Raw genomic sequence first — 25014 nt, forward strand, 5'->3', positions numbered from 1 at the left:
ATACAGCTTTTTCTGCTTATATAAGTGAAATACTGAGGAGAAAGTGCAAAGTTTGTTCTCAGTAATTGCTTTGTTAAAAAAAAAAAAAAATCACTGTAGTCTAAATCAGTTTTTCTCTTTCCCATGAGCTTTATCAGGGACTATAAATTCCACAAAGCTTCAGCATTTTTTTCCTGAAATTATCCAAGGATGTTCTCAATACCATGTAAGCCTTTGGAAAAATAGTTTGGAAAACTTAGTGTCTCTGCTTAGCTTTCAGTTATGAAAACAGCTAATATAGCAATTTTTGAGGAATGTATACTGTATAAAGTACTGCGATTAGACAAATGGGAAACAATAACCACAGTTTCTGTCAGTCTCGGAAATGAAAAGAGAGTAGCTGGGGGAAGCCCCTGCCCTTCAGAGATGCTTCAGGCAGTCCCGAGCCAGACAGGCTCCTGCCAACGGCCAGCCCCGCGAGAAGGGCGGCCCGCGCGCTCCCGCCCGGCGGCAGCCAGCCCCGCCCCAGCCCCAGCCCCAGCCCCGCCCCAGCCCCGCCCCAGCCCCAGCCCCGCCCCAGCCCCAGCCGCAGGCGGGCACCTGCTGCCCCCGGCCGCCCGCCCGCCATTGGCCTGCCGCCGCTTCCCGCCTCCTTTCAAAGCCCGAGGAGGCCGGGCGGCACCGGCGCCTCGGCAGTCGGGCGGCGGGGACGGGCCAGGACAGGACCGGACGGGAGCGGAGCGGATCGGATCGCAGCGCAGCGCCGGGCCAGAGCAGGAGGCCGCAGGTAACCCCCGGGCAGTCGGTGGGCGGCTGTCTTCCCTCAGAGTGAGGGCTGCAGGCGGGCTCGATGGACTTCAGTGAGCTTCACTGAGGTTTCTTTGCTCAGGGGTTTGCTTACAAAGTGGTAGCGTTAATCAAAGTCGTCTAACTTTGTGCGCTTAGTCTAGCAGTGCTTGTCTTGACAGCTTAGTGCTTTGTAGTAGGCAGTATTCTTCTTTGCATCTTTATTTGGGTTCAGCTTCTACTGACTTGCTAAGCTTGCTATCTAAGCAGCTGAACTTGTGGTTGTGCTAGCTGTGATGCTTTATAAACGTGCTTCTTAATGTCCTAATGCCTATGATAGTAGGGCAGTACTATGTACTTTTGAACTGTGATGCTTATGAAGTAGTAATGGAAAAACTTGTCCTACAATTTCTTTTGTGGCTTATCTTTTCATCTACTTGCTCAGTTGCCAAAAAATAGTGACATTAATGGTGAACCTATAAGGTAAGCTTTTTTTCCTTGCTCTGAAGCCCTTGGTGACGAAAAAGAACTTGTGAATTGATTAAAATAATTAGGTGGAGACATAGAATTCATGTCATCACTGAAACACATCTGATTCCAAAAGTGTGAAACTTATTTTTGTTAGGTGTTGTTAAGTATTTAGCGAGTGTATGCTGATGGAGAATCACTCTGTGAATTGATAGTCTACATACATTTGGCTTTAGCATATTTTATTCTTTCATAATTGGATGGGAATAATAAATCATTCTGGAGTTACTTCATCTGTTTGAAGGCAGGAGTATCAACTAGCACCTTCACAGGGCTGCTGTAAGAACCAGGGTACAGAATATAGCATTAGGCCTGTGTAGAAGTAGTTTGCAGGATTACCCTGATTTATACGCTACTTGAAGAAAAAGCAAGGAAGAATTATGATGGACTATACTTATTGGGGGGGTATAGGAAACTTCAGTGTAAAATACTGATGTATGCTTTCATCTGCCCTTAACACAGCTGTAATAAAGGCTACAAATATGTGTGAACTCATTAGAACACATGTGCTTATTAGTTCTTCCCTATCAAATTTCTGCGCAGATGTCTGTTATGGCTTGGCTATACAAGTAGGCTATTTTTTTGTGCTACTGTTTCCTCTGTCTATAAAACACAAAGTCAGCTTGAACTAGAAATTGCTATATGGTTATTGCTTCCCCCCCCCCGCCCCCCCCCCCCCCCCCGCAACCCCATCTTGCAGCTTTAGTTCTGTCCCATGGCAGAACTAAGCAGGATTCTGGTGGTAGCTGCTTTTGAAAACTGCCTGGGTGTCCCTTTGGAACAGTCAGGATTTTAATGCACAGACGGGCTGTGTTTGTTTATAGAATTACTGTTTCCAATAATATCCCTGCTGATCTCATGAAAGGGGAAAAAAAATAAACAGTAATGAAAAAGTTGCTGGGTTTGTTCCAGCTGAAAGGAACTGTATTTTTTTTTTCCCCAAAACTCTTCTTTCCTCCCTCCCTCCCATCCGCTGCCCTGGGAGGCGAGAGAGAATGTGACTTGTATCTTGCTCTCCCCATGGAATTTTGTATGTGTGCAAGAGGTTTCTTTTTCCTCATAAAATAAGTCATCATTCTTCAGGTCTTAAGTTCTCTCCCTCATAATTCCTGTCTGAAAAGGACCTTGTGAAGTTAATCTAGTTTAAAGTAACGATGAAGAGATGTGTAATTCCTCTGCCAAGTTTTGTGACTTCACAAATATGCCACTTGCTCTCGAAAGTTTGTTGCTATGCAAGACTTGCAAACAGTAGTTACCAAATTAGTTACAGTCTCCTGCAAGCCGCTCTTCATAGATGTGCTTCTGGGCTCAATGGGAGCTCCGTGGCCAAGTTCTACACTACTTCAACAGGTCGCCGGGAGGATGGGCTTGTAGGGCTGGAAGGGAAGTGTAGCCTTGAACAGAGTGAGCAAATGTACTGTTAAATGCAGTACTTCAAAGAATAATACTTGAAACTAAAGAAAGGACAGTGTTTCAGATGACTGTTGTATCTAAATAATTTAGAAAAATGCCAGTAACTTTTGCTCGTCTTTCCTTTGAACCTTCCTTCCTTAAATGGCTTTTTTTCATTAAAAAAAAAAGAGGGGGGGCCTCTGGCTAGCATTTGCTATATCTATATGTACGTGTGCCTGTAGAAACGGTTTTTTTTACTCTTATTACTCTTTCTATTCTTAAACTGTTACTCTGCCAGTCATTATCCTCTTTTCCTCAAGTAAAACCAATTCTGCAAAGACTTGCACGTAATTAAGCGTGTGCAAATAAGCCCGTTATATGTGTTTGTAACCAGTTGAAAGCAAAAAACCTGCCCTGCTCACGGTACCTCTGTCGTTTCTCCAGGTTTGTTTCGGAGGGTGCGTTACCCAGCTGTAGGAATGGGGGGGCAGGCATATCGGAGCAGGTGAGGTTCCAGCGGATCTCTTCGGTTCAGCGCTAGAGGTGCGTGTGTGCACTCCCCTAGCAACAGGAGCAGCAGTAGTCTAGCTGAATTGTTTATCTGGTTAAAATACAGCATTCGCGTTAAGCCTGTAGGAGGGAAAACTTCAAATCCTGGCATCCTGTCTATAGCAGCGCTCTGCCTGTCGCTGTTGGATCAGGGTAGAGTTTCCCTGTCCCACAGAACTCCGAGAGCGCAGAAAATGTTTCCACCCTGTGCTGGAATAGAGCAGATCGCCCCTTCCCTTCCCCCCGGCTTTTGTGGAAAAAAAACAAAAGTGTGAGCAACCCAAGCAGAACAGCGATCGCGGGGTGGCGGGGCCGTGCGGGGATGTGACAAACGCCGGGTCAGGCGCCGGCCTTGAGGGCGGGCTGCGGGGCGGCCGCCCCCGGCTCGGCTGGCGGCGGGACGGGTGCGCCGCGGCCGCAGCGAGCCGCCGTGCGGCCCGGTCCACACCACCTTCCCCCGCCGGCCCCGTGTTTGTCACCCTGGAAGGCTCCCAACAAAATCGGGTTGCTACAGAATGAGGGGAACTCTTTTAAAAACAGAAGAGGGAGGGGGGGAAAAAAACCAACCAAACAACAAACCTACTCCTCCACCCCCCTAAAAAATCCCCCAGCAAAGCCAAGTCAGAAGACAGGGGTGAAACCCGCGAGAAGCGGGGGGTTTCAGCGACGGTCATCCTTCACTTGAGAACAGAGTTCGGGACATGAAATCCGCCGGCAAGAGCGGGAAGCGCTCCCCTGCTGGGGTCTGGCCTGGCTGCGGGGCCGGCGCCCGGGCAGCCCCGGCACCTGCGCCGCTGCGGGAGCCGCGCCTCTGCCGCCGAGCTGGCTCCCGGGGAGGGCAGCGCTCCTCTCCCGGCAAGTGTCTCACGGGTGCGGCAGAGATGTCGGTGCCCCGTTGTGCCAGCGAGCTTAACCCTTCCCCCGCGGCCGGCGGGCCGAGCCGCCCCCCGCAGAGACGTCTGTGGTCTGAAGCGCAGGCGGCGGCTGCGGGCATGGCAGACGGGATCCGGGCAGAGGCTGCAGGCAGGGAGGGGAGGCCGGGGGCAGCCGCGGAAGGGCACCGGCATGCCGCATCCGCCGAGGCCGGGCGTGCCCCGGAGGAGGCGCCGGCCCCGCCGCAGGGAGGGCGGCTGGGCAGCTCCGCCGCCGCCGGGCCCGGCCGCGCGGGGCGGTGGGCAGCGCGCGCGCGCGCGCGGAGGCGCGGGAGGGGGGGGGGCGGGAGCGAGCGAGCGGGCGGGGCCGCGCAGCCACGCGCCACCTTTATCGTCGGGCGGGGCCTCGGCAGAGCTCCTGCCGGTTTGGCTGCGCTGCCCCCGGAGAGCAGCAGCGCCGGGTGAGTCACTGCTCGGAAATGGAGCGGGCGGGTGTGCGTGTAAGAGAATGAATGATGTCAGGCGGGACTGTGGCCCTCGCGGCGAGCATGAGGCTGGCGGTAAACACGGCGGCGGCGGCCCCGAGCGAGCGCTGCCCTCGGCGCCCCCCGCCGCGGAGCCGCCCTCCAGCGGGGGAGCGCTTCCAGCTGCGGCGCTGCTGAGGTAGCGCTGCGGGCAGGGAACCTCTCCGAGAAGCGTCGCCGCCGCTGGCGCCCTTAAAGCCAATCCCTTTCGCCAGGAGGGAGAAGAGTCTGAGGCTGTCAGAGGAGCACATTGCAGGGGAAGGTGGCAAACTTTCTAGCTGCTTCTGCGTGCCCCTGCCTCGGTGGTGGGAGTGTCTGGCCATAAGGAACTGCAGAGCCCAGACCTGAGAGCCCTGAGGCTCCAAAAAAAGACTTCCAGCTGCCTTTAGAGGAGGAACTGCCAGCAGTGCAAGCTTTTGCATATACAGCTGAGTAGGTAAGTTGGGAACGGCACAGGTGGATTAAAAGCATGGCACACCACAGGTACGCACTTAAAGAACCTCTTTCACAGGAGACCTCTACGTGTGAACTGGACAGCGACTGGGAAGAGCAATCGTACGCTTGCGGTCTCTTCCATTTCTAGTCTATGTATGTTTTACCTGTAAAATAGTCTTAATTTTACACTTGAAGAGAGCCCCCCCCCCCAGTTAGGGATGGTACCTGCTGTTTTCATTTCTCTGGCAAATATGTAATGCATGGAACGCAGTTTGCTAGTAGAATTTTATGGTTTTGATGTGGGCGATGCGTGCATACCACTTAGAGCAGTACCATGTACCTAGTTGAACAGGAGGGGACTTCAAAATGCCTGATTTCAGCTCGGGAAGATAAAGGATTACTGTAAGGATCATAATGCTGGTGTAAAGGTGCATTGCTGTAGAGTTTGTTTGGGTGGGTTTTGTTTGTTTTTCTTGTTGTTGTTGCTGTATGTCTGCTCTGTTGAAGCCACTCTTAAACTTTCTGAAGTGCAGCTAAACTTAACTTCTTGACTTAGTAGCAGAGTGCATTTCTATTAAGGTTGAATTAAATTTAGCTGAAAATCCTTGTGAAAAGTAGTTAATGCATAATCTTCTGGCAAGATAAAACTCCTAGAATACAATGTTGACTAGCTGTCGTTCAGTTTTTAATCCATTTCTAATCTTTTTATTTGATTTTTTTTTTGAGACCTTAGAGAATCAAATATCTATCCTCAAACCACTTAACAGCTATTAATTTATACACAGGTGAATGGTTCTGTAGAGGTATTAGCCTAAACCGAGCAGGTGCATGATATTTTCTGAGACAGCAGGCCTTACAGGAGTTTTGGCAAGCTTCAATTTAAGTTGCATTTATTAAATAGCTGCCTAAAAAACAAACTGCTTTTTAAATTGTTTAATGTAGTTGCTTATGTGTATTATTATTTGACAGGGCAGGTTTTTGGAGACTGTATAGCCCTAGATTCTTTTTCTCTATGAAACCAGTAACTTATTCTTTATTTTAACCTAACTTAAATGATCTAGGGCTTAGTTTACTAGAAAGGTCAATGTTCCTTTTTTTTTTTTTTTCCTTTTGCATGGGATTTACATTGCTTTTCAGTAAAAATTTATAACCCATGCTTGATTTTAGAGAAACATATACATGTGTCCTTCAGAAAAATATTCTTCAAATGTACCCTTTGTCATATGTGCAGTCACAAGGGGTATTTGAACAAATCAAAGTAGTGATGGGGGGAAATTTCAGATGAAATTGTAAGGTGATGACAGTAGTATGTAGATAAAGGCCCTTAATGAGACTGATTTCTGTACTGTCCTTGAAGTGAACGTATACAATGGAGAAATGAGAACTTGAAGAGAGTAAAGGTGGATTATTTTTTTTTTTTTCCCCTCCTACTCTTAGGTTGGTAATCTGAATCTAGAATGACTTTATGTACTCCTAAATTTTAAATATTGAGCCATGGTTGGCATGTTGATAAGCATCTATTTTTCTGGATCATAAAAGCGTCTTGTGATTGTAATATTGTAAGACACAAAAATTATAGGGCTTAACAATCCTGTTTTCATAAACTAGTTTTCTTCTGAATTCAAAAGTTAATGGTCTAAGGAGACATCAGAAGTATTATATCATGATGCAGTATTGTGAAAAACTTCATATTTCCTTATCAATTCAAAAAACAAACAAACAAACCCCATACATGTACCTCCCTATCTCTGGGAGAGCTGAATAAGACTTCATTTTTCATTCTAAAAGCCAGAGAATTCTTTATTTACAGTGTATTAGTATACAGAGTAAGAGTATGAAGACTGGAAAGGAGTGTATTGATTTTTAAAGATGAACAAAATATCAAGACAAGTAATGGGTTTAAAAAAAGGAGTAGTTTTTCTTAAGGACCAGGGAGTGTAAAAGAAGGTTTTTGACAAAATGGCTCATTACAGTTAAGTCTCCTAATATAGAAATGGACTTTGAAGATGTAGATATTTGTAACAAAATTGCATACATCTTCTGTTTTGGATTTTTTTCTAATTTTCATGGGCTGTTGGCCTACAATGTTCTTTGATACTATTTGTGGGGAGTGGACAATACAGATGCTGTGACATTTTATTTAGTATGGATATGGTATTGCAGTAGTCTGAACAGATGCCGGGAAGATTAATGTAACACTAGGTCCACTGTCTTCAGAGATCTGTCTGCCGGGAGAATTGTTTGTACCACGGACACCACTGTCCCCGAAGATGCTGCGGACACTAAGAATGTCAGGCGTCCAGGCACCACTGTCCCAGCAGATGCTGAAGACCTTAAGAGCTGCCGATGGGGAAGCTTTACGGAACACATATAGCTCTGTCTTGTCCATTCTGCACCTGTTTGAAAGATGTTTCTTAACCGTACTGAACCCAACTGTTTCAGTGGGGCTCTAGGACTTTAATAACCACAAGTGTCTCCTATATGAGGACACTTGCTTATGGTATCACTGTTTCTCTTCCCCAGAATAGCTCTTGTGTGGATGTATGTGTAATACAAAGAAGAAAGTGCTTCTTGCCAATATAGTAGGTTTTGGAAGTCTGCTTTATAGCTGTTGATAGGAATTCTAATAGGACTAAACTGTATACTAAAACTAAATGAGCTTCAGGAAAACCTGTTAGTTATCCTCTAGCTAACATCTATGTAGTATCTGTAATACAAGGGGAGTGCTGTGCCTTGAGGTCATGCTTGTGGTTGCTGAGTAAAACTTCCTGCCACACGGTGCGTTAAGTCCCTTTCAGTATATTCAGTGCCAAGTGTGACTCCTCTTGTTGTTTGCAGTCTGACGGCATTAAAAAAATATTGAAGTCTAGTCTGTTGTACGGGTGAAGAAATTAAAATAGTTTGTCAGAGTATCAGAAGCTGTTGAGTTAATCATTGCAAATAGAATGGTTTTTAATAAAACAATGTTCAGGTCTAAATCCTCAAATAAAATAATTCTTGAGCATGATTACTCAGGAAAACTTTGTTGTATTCACTCTGACAAGACAGTTTTATGGTAAAAAAAAGCATGTATTCAATATTTAACTATTTAATTTTCCAGATAAAACACTTTCTCAGGTGTGTAACCCTAGAAAAGGAGAACATCCTGTTCACTTGAAGGTACCTGAGCAAAAAAGCAGGTGTCTTGCTTTCACTTACCTTCCCCAGTTTATATAGTTAACTTGCAACTGCCACGTTTCAGTTTCAAGGACATCCCACTTAGTTTTTGTTTACAGAGTTTAAAAATAATAAGTTGCTGCTGTCAGTGGAACTGTGAGCCTTCCGAAGGGCGAGCTTTGCTGCCGCACAAAGCAATTTCTTACTATTCCTGGCTTTTAGAGTTCATTTCTTGCTGCTCCCTTCTGTAGTCTTCTGTTTTTGTTTTATTTATATATTCACATTTCCTTGGGCTGAATCTTACTAGAATCCTGTGCAATGTGGTAAGCTTCACACTAAGCTTTGCGGTGTTTTTATGAGTCTGTGGCTACTGATGCGAAGTGGACTAGGGCTGTACACCTGTTCTTCCTTGAGGAAAAGATGCTGAGCCTCTTGGGTGCAGCACTGAATGTTTTGGAAAGTTGCATCAGCTTAACTTGGGTGATTTAAGCTGATCTGATGCAGAGCGCTTATGGACACTTTTGCATAAGATTGGCTAAATTTAAAATAAAATCATTCAGGATTACCTTTGATTTAGCAGTAATCTGGAATCTTAAATGAAGTGTGTAGAGCTGAACTCTGTTTCTTAGGTAAGACGAAAGCATATCGTGGCTGAAACTGAACGGAAACATTTGGAGTACAAATAATGATTAACTGTGTATCTTCAATTACAGTAATGTTACTTTGATGGTGAAAGAGATGGATGTCATGAAAGAAATCTAACAAAGTGAGCCAAACAAAACCAGGACGCTAGATATATTTAAGCTGTTCGTTCTAATCCCCCATCTGAGAATTTACAAACTGCCTGCAGCAGTTTGCAATCACTGATTTTTCAGAAACTCCCCAGGCAGTTGGTAATGTTCTTAGTGAAATATGATGTTTCAGAGGCAGGTTTACCTGTTACTTGTCATAAACCAGTATGTCCCATGTAAAGTTGTGTAACGTTTATTCATTTGGGAGAGAAGATCTTTTTGCCTAGTGTCTCCGTTGATATCTTAGGCCCAGGTCAGTCTTGCTGCTGTCGTAACCTCAAATGTTCGAAGAGTGAAGTTTTAAGTAGTAATATGGGTTAACTCATACTAATATGCTTATTCTGTTTTTGTCTTTGTGCAAGTTCTAATGGCAAAGCATCACTATGAACTAGCAAAACTTACTGGAGTTTGCATTTGTACAGTGTAACTTACGGGAGGGGTTTTTTGTTTTGTTTAATTACAGGTCTCTGGCGTTCCTGCCTCTAATGCTAGAACTTTAAATTTGGTTGGGTTGGTTTGTTTTTCTTTTTAAAATCTTGGTTAACTGTAAAATAAGTGGGAGTTTGTAACACTATCAGACTGCAGGAATCTGTCCAATCTCAAAGAACAAGCCTCTGGCAGAGCCTGTCTAGAACCTGGATCTTGTAAGACCTAGCTTAAAGCCTTAAGCAAAAGGTAATGGTTTTCCTTTATTGAAGTGTTATTACAAGTGTTTTGGCATATATTACCTCCCTAATATATCTTTAATAGAACACTTGCATCTATAAAAGTCCTTTATTAAGAAGTCACCTGCTCTCACTGATTGGGTTTTTCCGGTTGAAATATGTTTGCATTCCGTAGTTTTTCTCTTTTTAGAGCTGTTATTCTGCTTAGCCTCCTGACATCTTAAACTGTTGTGTGATGAGTGCCAAATGACTTCTCACAGTTAGTTTCAGTTATGTGAAATGTACATAATGGTGACAAAATGTTTACTTATGCACATGCCCAAGTTCCTGCTTATGTTCACTGTAGTGCTGGACAGTTGGTTAGTGGAGCAGACCTAAATAAGGAGACAGTCTCCTTATTTAGGTGGCATAATTTGCTAAAGAGAAACAGCAGTAGAGAAGGTCATGCCTCGTAGTTGTTAATTCTGTCTTTCATATGGAGAGCATGATATAATCCTATAGCTCGGTGGTAGTTCTAATACATTTCTACAGTAATTACAGCGCATCTGATCTTTTTTTTTTTTCTTCCCCCACATCAACCTTGTAAATGGGAAACAGCACTTGCTGTTTGTAGATGCTTTATAAGGGTGCCAAATACCACTGCCCATGTCTTGGTTTGAGACAGAACACAGACTGTATTGAAGTGAGCTGCTCCCATCATTGCCAGTGCCTCAAAAGGACATTTTAAAAACTGGAATGCTGTGTTACTATCTTAACAGTGCTAAAAACACACTTAATGTAGAATTCTGTCGTTTCATCCTCTGCCAGTTATTCTGGTTCAAATTTATGTATTACAATTTCAATATAAACCCAAAAGCATTTAAACTGAAATTTTGAAAGCAATTTTTTGTTGTCTTGCTGGGAGAAATTAATTCCTATGGATCTACTTTGGATTAGTTCATACTTACTAGTTTTTTTGGTAACTTACCTATTTTAGGAGTGTATAGAAACTATCAATATGTTGTAGCTTAAAAAGTTAACTCATAGTACTGTTAGTTCCTGTGTATTAGGAGCCTGACAAAATTCCTGACAAAGCTTGTGGTTTTTTTCCCTATTTTCGTAATACTGTACTAATCTCTAAGGGTGCTATGTAAGAGGTCTTTACAGTGCCATTCTCAGAAGCATGACCTTATCTTCATTTGATTTCACTCTGATTTTATATACAATTTTGAGTGTGTCACTTGGCAAGAGTTCATTCCTGTCTTCTGGCATACCATCTTGGTCTTGTAGAGGCTCATGAGCACAAAACTTGGCTCTACTTAATAAGTAATAAGGCCAACTTAAGACACTTGCTCAGCTGCAGTTATTGAAGAAGTGCAGATGCTCAGTCTGCTGTGTTTTCACAGAATTGTTTTGTTTCACTGCATATGTATACTTTGCACACAGCTATAGGGAGTGATTTTGAAATGTTTTGAAAAAAACAAGCAACTCTACTTGATGCGGAAGGTGTGCCAGAAAGCTAAAGGTGGTCCTCCGAAGCGAAGTTGTGTTTCTTTCCGTCCTGTGAGAAAGCGTATTGACTGAAATGGTTTGAATTGTATATTGACTATTAAAAGCGATCATGCACTAAAATAGAAAACCCACTCTTTTCAGTGTTTTTGTTTTCGTAGAAATATGTTAACTTCCATGACATACTTCAGTCTTGAGAGGAAGGGCTATGGCACCCTGTTCGGCTCTGAAGCAAGAAGTATTAAAGGCATTGCTGCTTCTAAGGTGCCATAGTGAACTTGGAAGTTAACATGAAGACAGCTTACTGAAGAGTTGAGTGTTATGAGTTTAAACTTCTGTCCGCTGCAGTGATTGTATCCTGAATATGCAGACACTATTTAAAATTCATCACCTTAGGAGTATTTGCCACCATGAAATTGAATACTACACATGCTATGTAGCTGAATGGCGAGCTCTCTCCAATGAGGATAACTTTTTTTTTGTCGTAACCATGGTCACTAGCTTCCTCCATGCAGTTCTTAAAAAAAAAAAAAAAAAAAAATGGCTAAGCTATTTTCATATGCACAATAAGTATTATAAGTAGTCATTTCTTCTGTGTAGCACAACTAGTCTATGTAAAGTAGGGTGGAATAGTGTGTATGTCTATGGTAAAAGTCAGTAGCTTGTACTGACTTTTCAAAGTTAGAAAGATGGATGAAATGCATCTCAACTGACCAACCACAGGACAAGGCACAATGCCGGTCAAATATCAAAGCTAAAGTAGTCGGGCTGAAGAAATTTTCGGCTCTAACAATCTAAATAATTACACTGCTTGCTGTAAAAGTATTTTTCATTGATTTGTAGTGTTTCTTTTTTTTAAAGCGTAATTCTACAGATTGCAGGCAGTTTACACTTTCCTGTGTACGCTGCTTTCTAGTCATTGAACAATCTGAACAAGGTGAGTGGCTTCCTGGCTTAGTTTTACTCTGCAGGATGATTGTTCCTATAAACAGTTTCTGGTTTTGTTTGTTATTGTTTTCTTTTTTCTTAATTTGGACTTAGAGAAAGTTTAAAATAAACTCTTAAACATCATAGGGTTTGGACTAAGCTCTTTAGCTCTCTTACATCTGAGGATCTCGGTACTGAATGACTGAAATTAAAATGGGACACTATTCCCCCTCAAAGGCCTGGAGCACAGAGAAGTGTTGCAGGAAAGCAGGAGCTCTCTGTTCTGTTGTGCTGCATTAAGGGCAAACACTAGAACTGTGTTCTTTTGCCCTACCCACAACTTTTTTTGAGTGTGCACGCATTATGTGCTTTCTTCCTATTCTCCCCCTGCACCCTGTTGTAGTGAAATCGGACACAAAGCTTTTAGCACTGCAAGCCTTTCTAGAACATGTTTAAGGCAACACAGTTTAGTCAAAATTCGATTGTGATGTATGTAATATGCAGAAAAGGTTGTTCGTTATCAAAGTCTGTATTGCAATTGTAAGGACAGCTATAAGAGGAGTATTGTACTTAGGCCTTGTTCAAAGAACTACTGTCTTGATTAATCTTGCATAATACTATTATGAAAGCGCTTACTGCGGTTTTCATGATTTGTGTTAGACTGTTATTACAGAGCAGGTGTTAGACTGTTATTACAGAGCTTATGATTTGGTCATGTTTTGCTGAGAATGGAACATGAAAAATCTACTTACACATGCATTTATAGTGATATTCTATAGTGTTTTCAATTAGAATCAGGTTACAAGCCTTTCTCCTTTCATCAAAAGGCTTGTAAGCTGCAGGACACAGTATTTTTGTTGTTGTATATTTGTAATAATGTGATCCAATGGAGTAAAAGACAGTCTTAGTGGACAGAGAATGTATTGTTATTTAGGATTAATTTTTAGTCTTGTTGTTATGGCTGTTTTAAAACACTCTGATCCCACACCTCTCATCTCCTCTTCTCATGAGTCCTATAGGTCTAGGACAGTTTGCAGATTGAGCTGAAGAGCAAAGGCAGCTTCTGCTGCTTCTTTTTTTTTTTTTTTTTTTGTTTTGCTGGTGCGAAAAACATCTCAAAGTGACACATCATGTCATAATCCCAGATGTGTGAATTGGAAGTACATGTACATCTAGAAAACCTCTGCGCTTTCTTAGTTTAGAATTTCTTGGGTGGTATTTAAACTATGAAGTGGCTGCTGCTTGTTTCTCTGCTAAACCTCACCATTTTTGACACAAGCTCGTTATGAGCAAAATGTCAGACTTAGTCTGAGGGAACAGGTTGAAATGCTTCACCCGAAGCAAGTCTGTTTGGGGAGTTGAAGGCATGTAGGCCAGATGTACTCAGGAATTGACCTATACCTTAGCTCAACAGGACCTTCTTCCTGAGGAAATCAAGGCATCAAAACTGGTTAATCGGTTTTGGCCTAATGTTTAATGTACAGTGTGATGTAACTGCAGTCTAGCCTTGTCTGAGAGGACCTTTGTGTCTGTTTACCTGTTAGCCAGGCAGCACCTATAGAGTGATTGCCCCTGAAGTATGTTTGCAGATACTCAGGCTATATTTCAAATAGATCTTCACGGTGGTATATGACAAACAACATATAGCCTCTTACCTAACAGTTCAGAATGGAGTTACTACTTCAGAGCAAGTACGTAGGTGTGTGAGCACCCTCTTGTCTTGTGTTATTCGGTCTCCTGTACGTGTGACGAAAATGGTTTGTGTAGTTAAACTGAATAGCTAACTTGCCCCCTAGTTTTTTGGTGGTTTTTTTATGTGGGATGTGTGTGGTTTTGTTTTGTTTTTTTAAAGTCTCTGTAGTGAAGTCTGCTCTTCAGCTCAAATGTTGAGGGTTAGTGAAAACTCACATTCTTGCTGGAAGGTGTCTCAATATGTGTATGAATATTCAGTGTCCTGGTGTCTGAACACGCTTAAGAAATTTTACTGTGAATTCTGACCCTGGACGCTTCAGGTGACTGCCCTGACTGATTCCTTCCAGAATAAGAGATCACAGTTTGTGCCATCATAGGGCTTGTGCTGTTGCCCCATAGAAGCAGCGTTGAATAGGTCTCAATTCTGTTTCATAATCTTACTGTCAGACATGAGGAAACATTGGGAAGCCGAGAGCTTTCTCTGAATAGTCCTTTTTAAACTAAGATAGTTAACTACTCTGTTGGAATTGAACTATTTCAGGGTTGAAGATGATAGAACTTTTTTGAGTGCATGTTTTAGTGTAGCTATCCTAGGAAGGTAGGAAGAAACATTTTTGGCTTTGGAAGATGTCTTTACTCAAAAGATGCAACACTCCTTTTCTGCTTATGACCCACACATCTGAGTATTCAATACTTAAGGCAGCTCACAATGTGCATTATCTTAAATAAAAGGAAATCGGATTTGCTCAGAGGCTGGACATGATTTTCAGGCTGACTTATTTCCCAGTCTTTGCTGGAATGCTAACACTACTGCACAGAAAACCTGTTTCTTGCGTGTTCTTTGTCTTCAGTGAGATAGTGCATGATGGGAACTCATCTGGGAAGTTTTAGGAGGGGATAATACCTTTCCTGTAGGGCATAGATCCTGCTTTCTAAGGTACTTAAACTACAAAATTCTAACTCAACTTGTATCTTATGCCAGAGCAGCATTTTGCATTCCTTGTGGTGTAAAGACTTTTTTTTTTAGACAATTTCTTTAAACTTTTTTCCTATGTGCATACATTCAAAGAGCTTCTGGTTAATGGAAAAAAAAAATCCAACAGAAAAAGATTCTTTGACTTCTTAAAAACACATTAATACTATTCTTGGCCTCTTCTTCTGACTCACAGGATGAGGCTCAAATGGAGATAGCAAAATGTCTGGGAAAGGCATTACAGAAAGAATTTGCGTGATATTTTGTAGTTATTTTCTATTGCTGTCTCACTGTTACCATCCTCTTGAAACTTTATTTAACAGTGATACCCAGTGTTGTGGGGAGATAGCGTGCCAGGCAGGAGAAGAGATAATTCTAAGGAAACGTGTGTTCTGTTCATCAATCTGCAGCAGAAACAAAAATGAAGAAGGAAGTGTTGAAGTGCATAATACTTGTGTTTAGTACTTAAAGCTAAACAGTGTCTTCTTCCCTGACTAATTCAATAGTATAAAAAGGAAATGTTTTTTCTTGTCAGCATAATGTGGAAAGTATTTTCTTCTATTAATAGAAAATCTTGAGTTAATGGAACAGTTGAACAAGTTTAAGGGAGACCATGGGACTGCATTGGAAGTTCAGGTTCTGATGACTTTTTTTGAACAGTTTTAACTGTGTAATGCTTAAACTTGATAAGTAGAATTTAAGTGAAAAACCCAATTACATATAGTAAACTTGATACAATTTTGGTTATTGCAAACTGGAAGCTCGAATAATATATTATGAAGGGATTCTGTGCTGTTCTAATTTCCTACATAAACATCTGTGTGGGCTGATCATGGTAGTCACAGAAATTGCTGAGTAGTCATAACTTCTCAGTGTTAGAATTAAACTTACCTGGTTTTACTTCTGAAAGTGTGGCATGAAAAGCTGAAAAAAAGAAAAGTGAGAGGGAAACAAACATCCAGTGTGTGAGCTGGATGTAGATTTGGGTGTCTGAGCCTGTGAACAAACAGCTTGAAAAAGAGGTCCGAGCATTCCCATATCTGCTTTACTGGGGGTGTTGGCTGTGATGCGAGAGCCTTGTGCTGTTGCTGCTCATGGCAGGTGGGGTTAGGAACCAGTAGTTGTAGCAAGAGGGTAGAGGGGAAGACCAAAATAGGGAGCAAATCATGTTTCATCATCAGTTTCAGCCAATCTGTATGTTTACTGTCAAGGATAGAGGATGTGTTGTGTCTGTATCATCCCTCTTGACTAATATTCATGACGCTTTCCAGGCAGCTACATCAGAGTTGAGCAAGCTGAAAACTATCTGGGAGTTCTTTGGGGGAAGAGAGGCGAAGGTATTCAGTGACTCTTTCCTGATTTGTTTGACAGTGTGTCAGGATTTGATCAGGACACATATACAGGATCCCCTAAGGTAAAGGGGGGCGGGGGGAGGAGATATTAGTGTTTCTGAAAAGGGATGTTTTCATTGCTTGAGCCTCTGAACACAGCAAGTGTTGCTCCTGTGTAGAGATCCATAATTTGTAATGTGCCAGTCGAACTGAGGGATATGTGAAACTAGCTTATAGTATGATACTAATCAGTTTTAAATATGCCCTGTTCTAAGAATTCGTGTGGTGTCTTTCTGCTATCACTAGATGAGGATTACAGTTAATGGTTTTCTCTTTAATGTCATATGCCTTGCAAGTACTAATGTCTGTATTAAACTTTCATTAAATGTGATTTATGAGGTATGAACCTCTGGGTATACTTCAATGCTAAAATAGCTTTTGTCTGGGTTGTACGACTTGTGCATATATTCCTTACTTATTACCTGCTAACCTTGTAAAATACTCTGCAGGTTTAAGCAATTATTGTCCTCTCACTTTAAACTTTTAGGAAGAGGGTTCTTACTGCTGCAGGAAATATTCGAGAATGTTCTCATAAATGTGACCTCTTATTTTGGAGTTGGCACTACTGCTTTTTGGGAGTAGCACAGGGGAAAATTTTGACAGGCATTATCTTCTTAATAATTACCCAAATATTTTTAGGGTGTATCACTGATAAAAATTTACTCTTAAGTACGCGACTTCCTCTCCTAGCTGCCTGATGGCTGATAAGCTGTAGCAGAGTCCCTTTAAAGCACACATTAGTCACTGTGATTCCTCACCGCCCTGTGCTGAAAGTGGTGACTAATCTCTGGATCTGACTTTCCATTATGAAGCGAAACCTTTACCCTCGGTAACTAGGTGGAGGATTTCACAAAACAGTCTAAAACATTCTTGCCTTCTGTGCCAGGCCCGCTACCTGACAGCCAGTAATCTGCAACTTTTGCCTGAGGTAGAAAGGATGTGGGGCATCAGATGTGCTGCTAGGCTCTTAACAAACCTTTAAACCTTGCTGTCTCTTTGAGAAGAATCTTGCTTTGGATACTGGTTCTTCAACAGTGTTTGCAAAGCTACAGCAGAAATTAGCACTGAGAAGCCCGAGACGCTTGGACAGCAAACTAAATAACAGCCTGATGATCCAGAGGTTTCTTTTGGCCCTCTTGCGGAATTATTTTGCCTGGTAAGACTGAGGTAGTACAGTGGCTTCCACTCTTTGTAGAGTGTTTATAATAGTCATTTTTAATGAATGGAAAAAAGGACGTGAGCCCAACGTTTTTTTTGCAATGTTATAAAATATGCAGTGATAGAGCACCTTTTTTGCCTTTTATTCAAAAGCAGCTGATTCAGAGCTTAAGTATCAATTTAGGTTAGCAGATTTTTCTGTCCAGATCTAAAATACTGAAACAGGCTCATTTTGGAGAGGATAGATTAAATAGGAAGAAGACTTAATCTCATTTTTCTGCAGTGAAGAAGTTGAGGGAGTCCTTAGCCTCTTGGAAAAAGGTCGGTGTTTCTTTTGGCTCTGTTGAAAAGGGATTTAGCAATGTGCATTGGCAGTGAAGGCAGCCAACGCTGTCCTGAGCTGTATTTAATAGGAGCCTAGCCAGTATTTATAGGGAACTGATTATTCCTCTCTGCTCAGTACTTCTTAGCTGTACCTAGAATACTGTGTCTAGTTTAGCATCCTTGATCCAGGAAAAACATAAACTGGAAGCAAGCCCAGCAGAGGGAGCATGAGGGTGGTCAGGAGGCTGGAGCACAGGCCCTGTGAGGGGAGGCTGGGGGAGCCGGGTTGCTTCAGCCTGAAGAAAAGAAGGCTCAGAGGGACCGAACAGCAGCCCCTTCATACCTACAAGGAGGTCATCAGGAACATCGGGGCCAGGCTTTTCAGTGATGGGAGAATGAGACACAAGGGGCATAGTTTGTAGTAAGAAGTAGATCTGAAAAAAAGTAGATTTAAAAACAAAACAAAACAAACGACTTTTCACTGTGAGAAGAGCCATGCAGTGGAACAGGCTGCCTGGAGAGGTTGTGCATCTTTGGAGCTGTTAAAGGTACAGCTGGATGAAGCACTGAGCAACCTAATCTGATGTCACAGCTGATCCTGGGCAGAGGCCTAGAGACCTCCTGAGGTTTCTTCTAACCAGAATTATTCTGTTAGCGCTTCTGATTCTACAGATATGACTCTGACCATTCTCAAAACCTTTGTTTTAGGCAAGACTGTTAACCTGAAAATAAAACTGCCATATACCTGTGGATTATTGCCAGAATGTGTCACTGGCACTAAAAGATAACAAATAATTGCCATTTAACAGATATTGTGACCTTGGTTCTTAAAAGATAAGGGTAAATAACTGGGAGGAAAATCTAAGCCTGTCATGGTGTCAGGATACAAAGCACCTTTAAAGGACATCAGGCTCTTAGTTACTAAATATGATCCTCTCCAGTCTGGGGACCAAACAGTTGAAGAGTTTGAAGATGCCTTTAAATGATTAAGGCAAACCTACTCAGCAGTGTTCAAAATGATAAAAGAGCTCAAAGATACTTTTTTTTCTTGCTTAGTCACTGGGATCCTGGTGAGTGCTCTTAAGGAAAAATTTATATATATTTATAATCTACATATTTACATGTATGTGGGTGTGAATATTTTTTGTGCTTTTTGGCACATACTGTTTCAGAAACCTGGCATTGCTGTGGAACGCACTGAATACTAAATGCCAGGAAAATGGAAACTAATATCCTTCTTACTATTAAGAGGTGTGAAGAAACAGAATTCCACAGGACTGGTAAAACTTGGATTATACAAAGAGATAACCGGTAACCTTGAAGCTTTTCCCCTCTCTCTGGGAAAGTGTAGGGATTTAGTCCTTAAAGAGATAGCTTCTGTTGGTACGTTAGTAATCCTAAATGAGTTGCAAAATCCCTCTCTCAAGAGGGAGTATCTGCTCTATTTCTACTACTGAAAAGAATTTTATACAGGGTAAGTAGTTAATGCTTTTTACAAAAGTTGAAATTTATTGCAAGTGACAATATGATGATAATCTCAGTTCTGAGAGCATTTGAATGAACAGTACTTCTGTAATACAGCTTTATCTTACTTGCACTTCAGCATCACATGAGCAAGAAATGTGTTGGCAGCCTATTACAGAATGTAGATAAACTTGTAACTTTTAGATAAACTGCAGTTCACTTGTGCATGTATTTATATATTGTAAGCATAAACATTGTGCAGCTGAAAGATGAACCCAACTCTGAAAATATTTTTACTGTAGGGAAATAGAAATGATAAGCAAACCTATTAAACTCGGTCCTGTTTCTGCATACCTAAATGTACTTTGTTCAGATCTGGTTTAGCAGTTGCTTTTTTGGTTTTGGTGTGTCCCCCCCCACCCCCGCAGTGGTCTACATGCTGTGGGGCATACATATAGCATAGAAGAAGGGATACTATAAAAACAAACTGAGACCTGGAATGCTTTTAAGAATAAAAATTAAAAAGAGAAACCCCACAAAGCCTGTTCTTATTCATTGCTGTCAAGGTAGCAGAGGCTACCCAACTTCTTTTCTAGTTCTGGTCCCATAGGTAGTCCTGAAAATTTGACTGAAGAAAATACGAACTAGCTAACGGTTTTCTCCTGCTAAGTGTGATATAGATAACAATATGATACTGTAACTTTCTCTCATGTTATCTCCAATTGTGTAATTTTTTTCTGCAGCACTGTATTTTTTTTTACAGACCCTTTTTATGCAGCTACCAAATACAAGAGTATATTACAGCTGTATCAAATGTTTCAGCCAACCTTAACAAAAGCAGATAAGGCTTAAATACCACTGCCTAGAAACTTTTTTCCATCTTGTACATGAGTGTGTAGCTTTCCTTAAGGTCAGAGTAGATCGCTCTTACTGTTTTGGGTGCTCTTGTTCCAATACCGTAGTTCATATTTGGAACAGCAGGTGAAGAACTAGTTATTTGGAAGGCCTGTGCGAATTGTGACTGTTCAGTCCTTAATAAATTATAAAGTTGGAATATTTTGAGAAATGTTACAGAAGTTCCGAGTACTGGTTGAGAAACACCAATTGTGAGCTAACTTTATGTGAAAATGACCTTTATGTGAAAATTGGATGACTAACAAGCTAAATAAAACTGTTTGTTATTCTTAAGTTCTAGCATAAAGAACCAAGTGTAGACGTGCTTTCTTAGACTTGTCTCAAAGCTGTACCCCCAGTGAGCTATTTTCTTGTGAATGACAGTCAAATGGGGAGGCAGAAAACTAAAGGAGCTATCTGCATAGGAGCAAGTAGAGAAGCTCAGGATAAACAGTTGGGACCCCTGCTCTTTTTGCATCTTTTTACTCTTAAGATCGTCCTTGAAATGTGTTGTTCCTTGCAGCAGTTACGACTTTTGCTGTAATACTGCTGGTTAAGAAGCTCTGCTCTTTGGTGAGGGTATGTGTCTGTTTTTAGAAGGTATTGAAGTGGTTCCAAAAAGAAAACTTGTTCCTAAAGCCTGGGTTTATCCCTTACAGGAATTTTATTTATCCTTTTGGGTTACTGGGCCAATTTTGTCTGAGTCTTTGAGACTCAGCCAGTGGATGTTCCATAGCTTAGAGCAATTGGGTTGGATTTTCAGTCCCTAGGTGTTGGCAAGATGGCCAGGTCTGAGCATTGCTGCCTGGTTACTGAAGAAGTCTAAAGCCTACTACTAGGCACTTCATTGGCATCTCCTATGTTTGATACAGGGGCATTCCACGTTCGACAAAAGAAGCAGTAGGATATTTTACCTAAATTAACATAAGGACAACACGGAAGCTAAAAGGAACGCTCTCCTCATGGGGACTCGGATGGGTATGTGAATTGGGGACAGGAGGTTGGCAGAAAAACCTGTGCGCTTCTGGGGAGTTCCTTTTACAGCCTGCAGCAGAGGACGATTAGGCTGTTGGTGCTCTGGATCTGTCACTTCTCTGGCCAGTCAGATTGGCAGCAAGGGACTGAAAGCTTCAGGCAGAGTGTTTTTGTCTTTTTCATCGATAGTTTCTGCTTTCGTTTAGAATATGGGAGAAACAGGTTGAAATGGTATTATAAAGGAAAGCCTTTATGTTCTTGCAGATCACTGATCAGATGATATATAGCACCTTGAACTACCAATGTAAACAAAGGTTTGACCACAGTATGCACTCTGCTTGAAATAATCTTGATGAGCCATCAGAAATGGTAGATCAATATGCCTTACCGTCCATTTAAAAGTACCAGGAAGGAACACAACTTTTTTTCCTGCAAAGCTGTAGGTATAATTGCTTTGCTTAATAAGTTAATGTAAAAACCTGAGTGCCACTCTACTTTTAGGTCGTTAGGTTATTGTTCATTTGTAGTTCAGATGCTCTTTGATCTTTAAGGCCTATGTGGATGTCATTAAATATCTGGGGGGGGAGGGGGAAATCTTCCTTTTACTTCTGTTACTAGTGGTGTTAGGTATTTGTGGGGAAGAGAAGGAAGTAACTAAGGTTGCTAGTTACTGTGATGCTCTCTTCTTCAGTAAATGCATAATTCTAAAAATGTTTCAACTGTGCAGGATATAAATGTATCAAGTTTTGATTGCTGATCTTTACATCAGCGTCTGCTGTGTAATAACATCGTGTTGAGAAGAAGGGTCTTGACTTGAGAGGAGAGTGTTTAGGTAGACTTGTGTTCCAAAACTAAAGCAATTAGACAAGTTCAGATTTTTTTCTATCCTGTCACTTAAGCATTCTGTCATATGCTTATCTTCAGTAGACAGAGGGAATAGAAGAATGTGTGTGTGTGTGAAGAAAAGGACTTGTGAAAGTTGAAATGTTGTTCTACTACAGTTTTGAGTTAGGCTGTTGCTTTTGCAGCTGCTTTAAAAGAATATTCTTAGCTGTAGGAAGCATCAGAGAGGTCGTTGCCTGGCTGCTGGGTTAAACATCCCCTTGTCTTAGTGAAGCAGAGTTTACAGTCTGATTAGTAAGAGGGAGAAAAAGCATCTGAAATCACCACTTGTTTTCTTGGGTGTTGTTTTTTGGGGGGAGGTGGAGAGTTGTTGTTCGGGTGTTTTGTGTGTGTTTCAGTTTTCACACACTTGTTGATTAGGGATTTAGGAAAGGTCAACCAGCGACAGCGAATTTCAGAAACACTGCTGAGAGGTTGATTTAGAAATGCTTCTTGACTATTTCAGTATTATTTGTATGAATCTCACACATTTGTGATCTAAACACTTAGCTCTTCTCTCAGTAGTAAGGGCAGCAGCTAGGAAATCAGTAGGATTTACGTGCTGACCACGTTAAATGTCTTCTCTGTTTGGGGGAGTTAGGGAGGAGGGACCAAAACGCAAACACCCAACTTTCCAGGCTGTTTTGGTTTAGATTGTCCTTGCTATCACGAGATCAGTTACTGGACAGGTTTTTCCTGAGCAGGTTGTTTTAAGCTAGGTTCTGTGATGTACGCTTAGGGAGACTGGCTGCTGTAGTTTCCATCATGATGACTTAACTGTACATATAGCGTGGCAAACTGTGGCAGCCTGTGTTGGCGTGCAGAGCCTTGAGGTGATGGTAGTGTTGAACTGCTCTTAGAGGAACAATTAAAAAAAAGAGAGAATTATAATTTGCTGGTAGGTAGTGAACAGTGTGTATATGATAATACTACTTTTGCCATAGGAGCTGAACAGAGTGATAAAAATAGGTACATCACAACTACAATAAGTGGTTTCACAGAACTTTAAAGATGGGGGGGGGAAATGACCTTTGTTTTGACTAGAGCAATGTCAGTTCTGTAGAGGTGAATTGAATTCTTTTTTCTTTGTAGAAAATGTTGTTATAAAATGTACGCACTTTTTTATCTAATGAGATTTTACTGAATTGACAAATGCAGCCTGAAATAAATCCCATGCAGTAATGAATCTTGCTATTTGTTCCTGTTTAAAAAAAACCAAACAACTATTTAGACATATTTTTAAGTAATAAAGGCCAAACACAAATCCATTTGTAGTCTGTTCTACATATAGGTTACTGTAACTAAGAATCTAATCCAGAGGCTCTGAAATTTCAGACATTATTTAGTGGGTACTACAGTAGCTATGTAGACACTTTTTTTTTACTGTTTTCGTTGAAATACTCATTTAGATCCAAGAAAATTTAATGGAGCTATCCACTGAGTAGATTTTCCACATGAATCTAAATTACTTTATGCCTTACAAAATCAAATCCTGTAATGCCCTTCTGTTTTCTGTCCTGTCACCTGGACTAACAAGGTTACCTAATCTACATGGACAAACCATGTTGGTATCTGTAGCAACCCTAGGGTCAAAAAGGAGATATTTTGTGTGGAATGCCCCTAAGCAATAAAATTCAATATTGCTGCAAACATGGATTAGTCTTAATTCTGACAACTGATAAAGCAAGTCCTGTCATAATTGTTAAAGTCTGTGGATCTTGTTCTTTTAAAAAAAAAAAAAACAACAAAAAAAACCCACACAAAAACAAACCTATAATTGCTACTAGTTCCTAAACTGTTCAGAGATTTATCAGGTTACTCAGTAGGAGCTGGCTTGAATTATTTCACAGTAAACACCTGTCTCTAGTTTACCTTTTGACTGTACATGTAAGTAGATTTGGGTGGAACTTAGAATAAACATTTTTAAGGTATTTGTTCAGTGTCACATTACTAGTTCTGAAGGTTCTCAGTGTCTGTTTTGGTTTTTTTTGCAGATGATACAGCTCCAGAGGAAAGAGATTTGTCTTCATGACTCGCTTTACAGTATCTGAATAGCAAAAGCACAATGGACACTTTTTAGAGTTTTACAGAAATCAAAAATCATCTAGGAACAAGAACGTTGGACTTCGAGGAGTAACAGAATTTAGAGAGCCCAGAAATTGGTCACTGATAAACCCGATTTGGCCATACAGCTTGGGAATGAATACCATTGAGACAGCAAAGCTTGATGAGCATATGGAGGGTCAAACGAATGATGCTTCTAATGGCTTCTCCCGACCTACTCTCTCAGTCAGTGAAGAGAACAAAAATGGCACTAGCAAACCAAAGGGCTTGTCTAATGGCTTGCGGAAAACAACAAAGAAATATCCTGATTACATCCAGATTGCTATGCCTGCTGAGTCTAGGAACAAATTTCCTCTGGAATGGTGGAAAACAGGCATTGCCTTTGTCTATGCTCTCTTCAACTTGATTCTAACAACTGTCATGATCACTGTGGTCCATGAGAGAGTACCTCCAAAGGAGCTAAGCCCTCCCTTGCCTGACAAATTTTTTGATTACATTGATCGTGTGAAATGGGCTTTTTCTGTATCAGAAATAAATGGAATGATACTAGTTGGATTATGGATATTCCAGTGGTTGTTTCTAAGATACAAGTAAGTAGCTGTATTTTTTTTTTTTTCCCTCCGCTATATGTTTTCAAAATGTTCGTTTCCCTCATTCACTTTGGGTAGAAGAAATCTTATGGTAGCACCTGTAGCAATATTGTAGAATAGGGCAGGCAGGAGAATGACAAAGGGATGACCTCTTTAGAAAACATTCCAGTGTCCATGCTGGATACAGAAACACAGGTTTCTCCTGATTATTGAATAATATTTTTTTTAAATCTGAATTTGACACCTGTGGTGTACTACTCAAATTTATTCTGGGACTGGGCTTTTCAAAGTGTGTTCACTGACATGGTGATGTTTAAACAGAGGAAATCATGATGATGTAAAAAAATCTCATCCAAATTTGAGGAGAAACCCACTGTCCTCTACAGCTAGACTAGAAGCTTTTTCCTTTGTCTTCATTTGTTTAAACTACACATATTTAAGTCAAGTACGTGGTTATAATATGGGACTAAAAAGAGAAGGTCACTGAGTTGAGGAAGACTATGCCTGATGACACA

General features: G+C 41.4%; 1 protein-coding gene across 5 annotated transcripts in view; it reads left to right on the forward strand.

The window, feature by feature from the left end:
* Positions 1-669: 669 nt before the first annotated feature.
* Positions 670-25014, forward strand: part of SGMS2 (sphingomyelin synthase 2) — a 31879-nt gene continuing 7534 nt past the window's right edge. The window contains exons 1-2 of one of the 5 annotated variants that reach the window (XM_087737827.1): positions 670-766; positions 23840-24499. In XM_087737827.1, coding sequence (XP_087593953.1) covers positions 24045-24499 — 455 coding nt within the window. In that variant the 5' untranslated portion in view covers positions 670-766; positions 23840-24044. The other 4 variants (XM_087737828.1, XM_087737826.1, XM_087737830.1 and 1 more) reach the window with 4 other exon arrangements.

Source organism: Nipponia nippon, unplaced genomic scaffold (assembly GCF_047370975.1).
Source record: "Nipponia nippon isolate SJK-2023a ecotype South Korea unplaced genomic scaffold, ASM4737097v1 scaffold_6, whole genome shotgun sequence".
Classification (NCBI taxonomy): Eukaryota; Metazoa; Chordata; class Aves; order Pelecaniformes; family Threskiornithidae; genus Nipponia; species Nipponia nippon.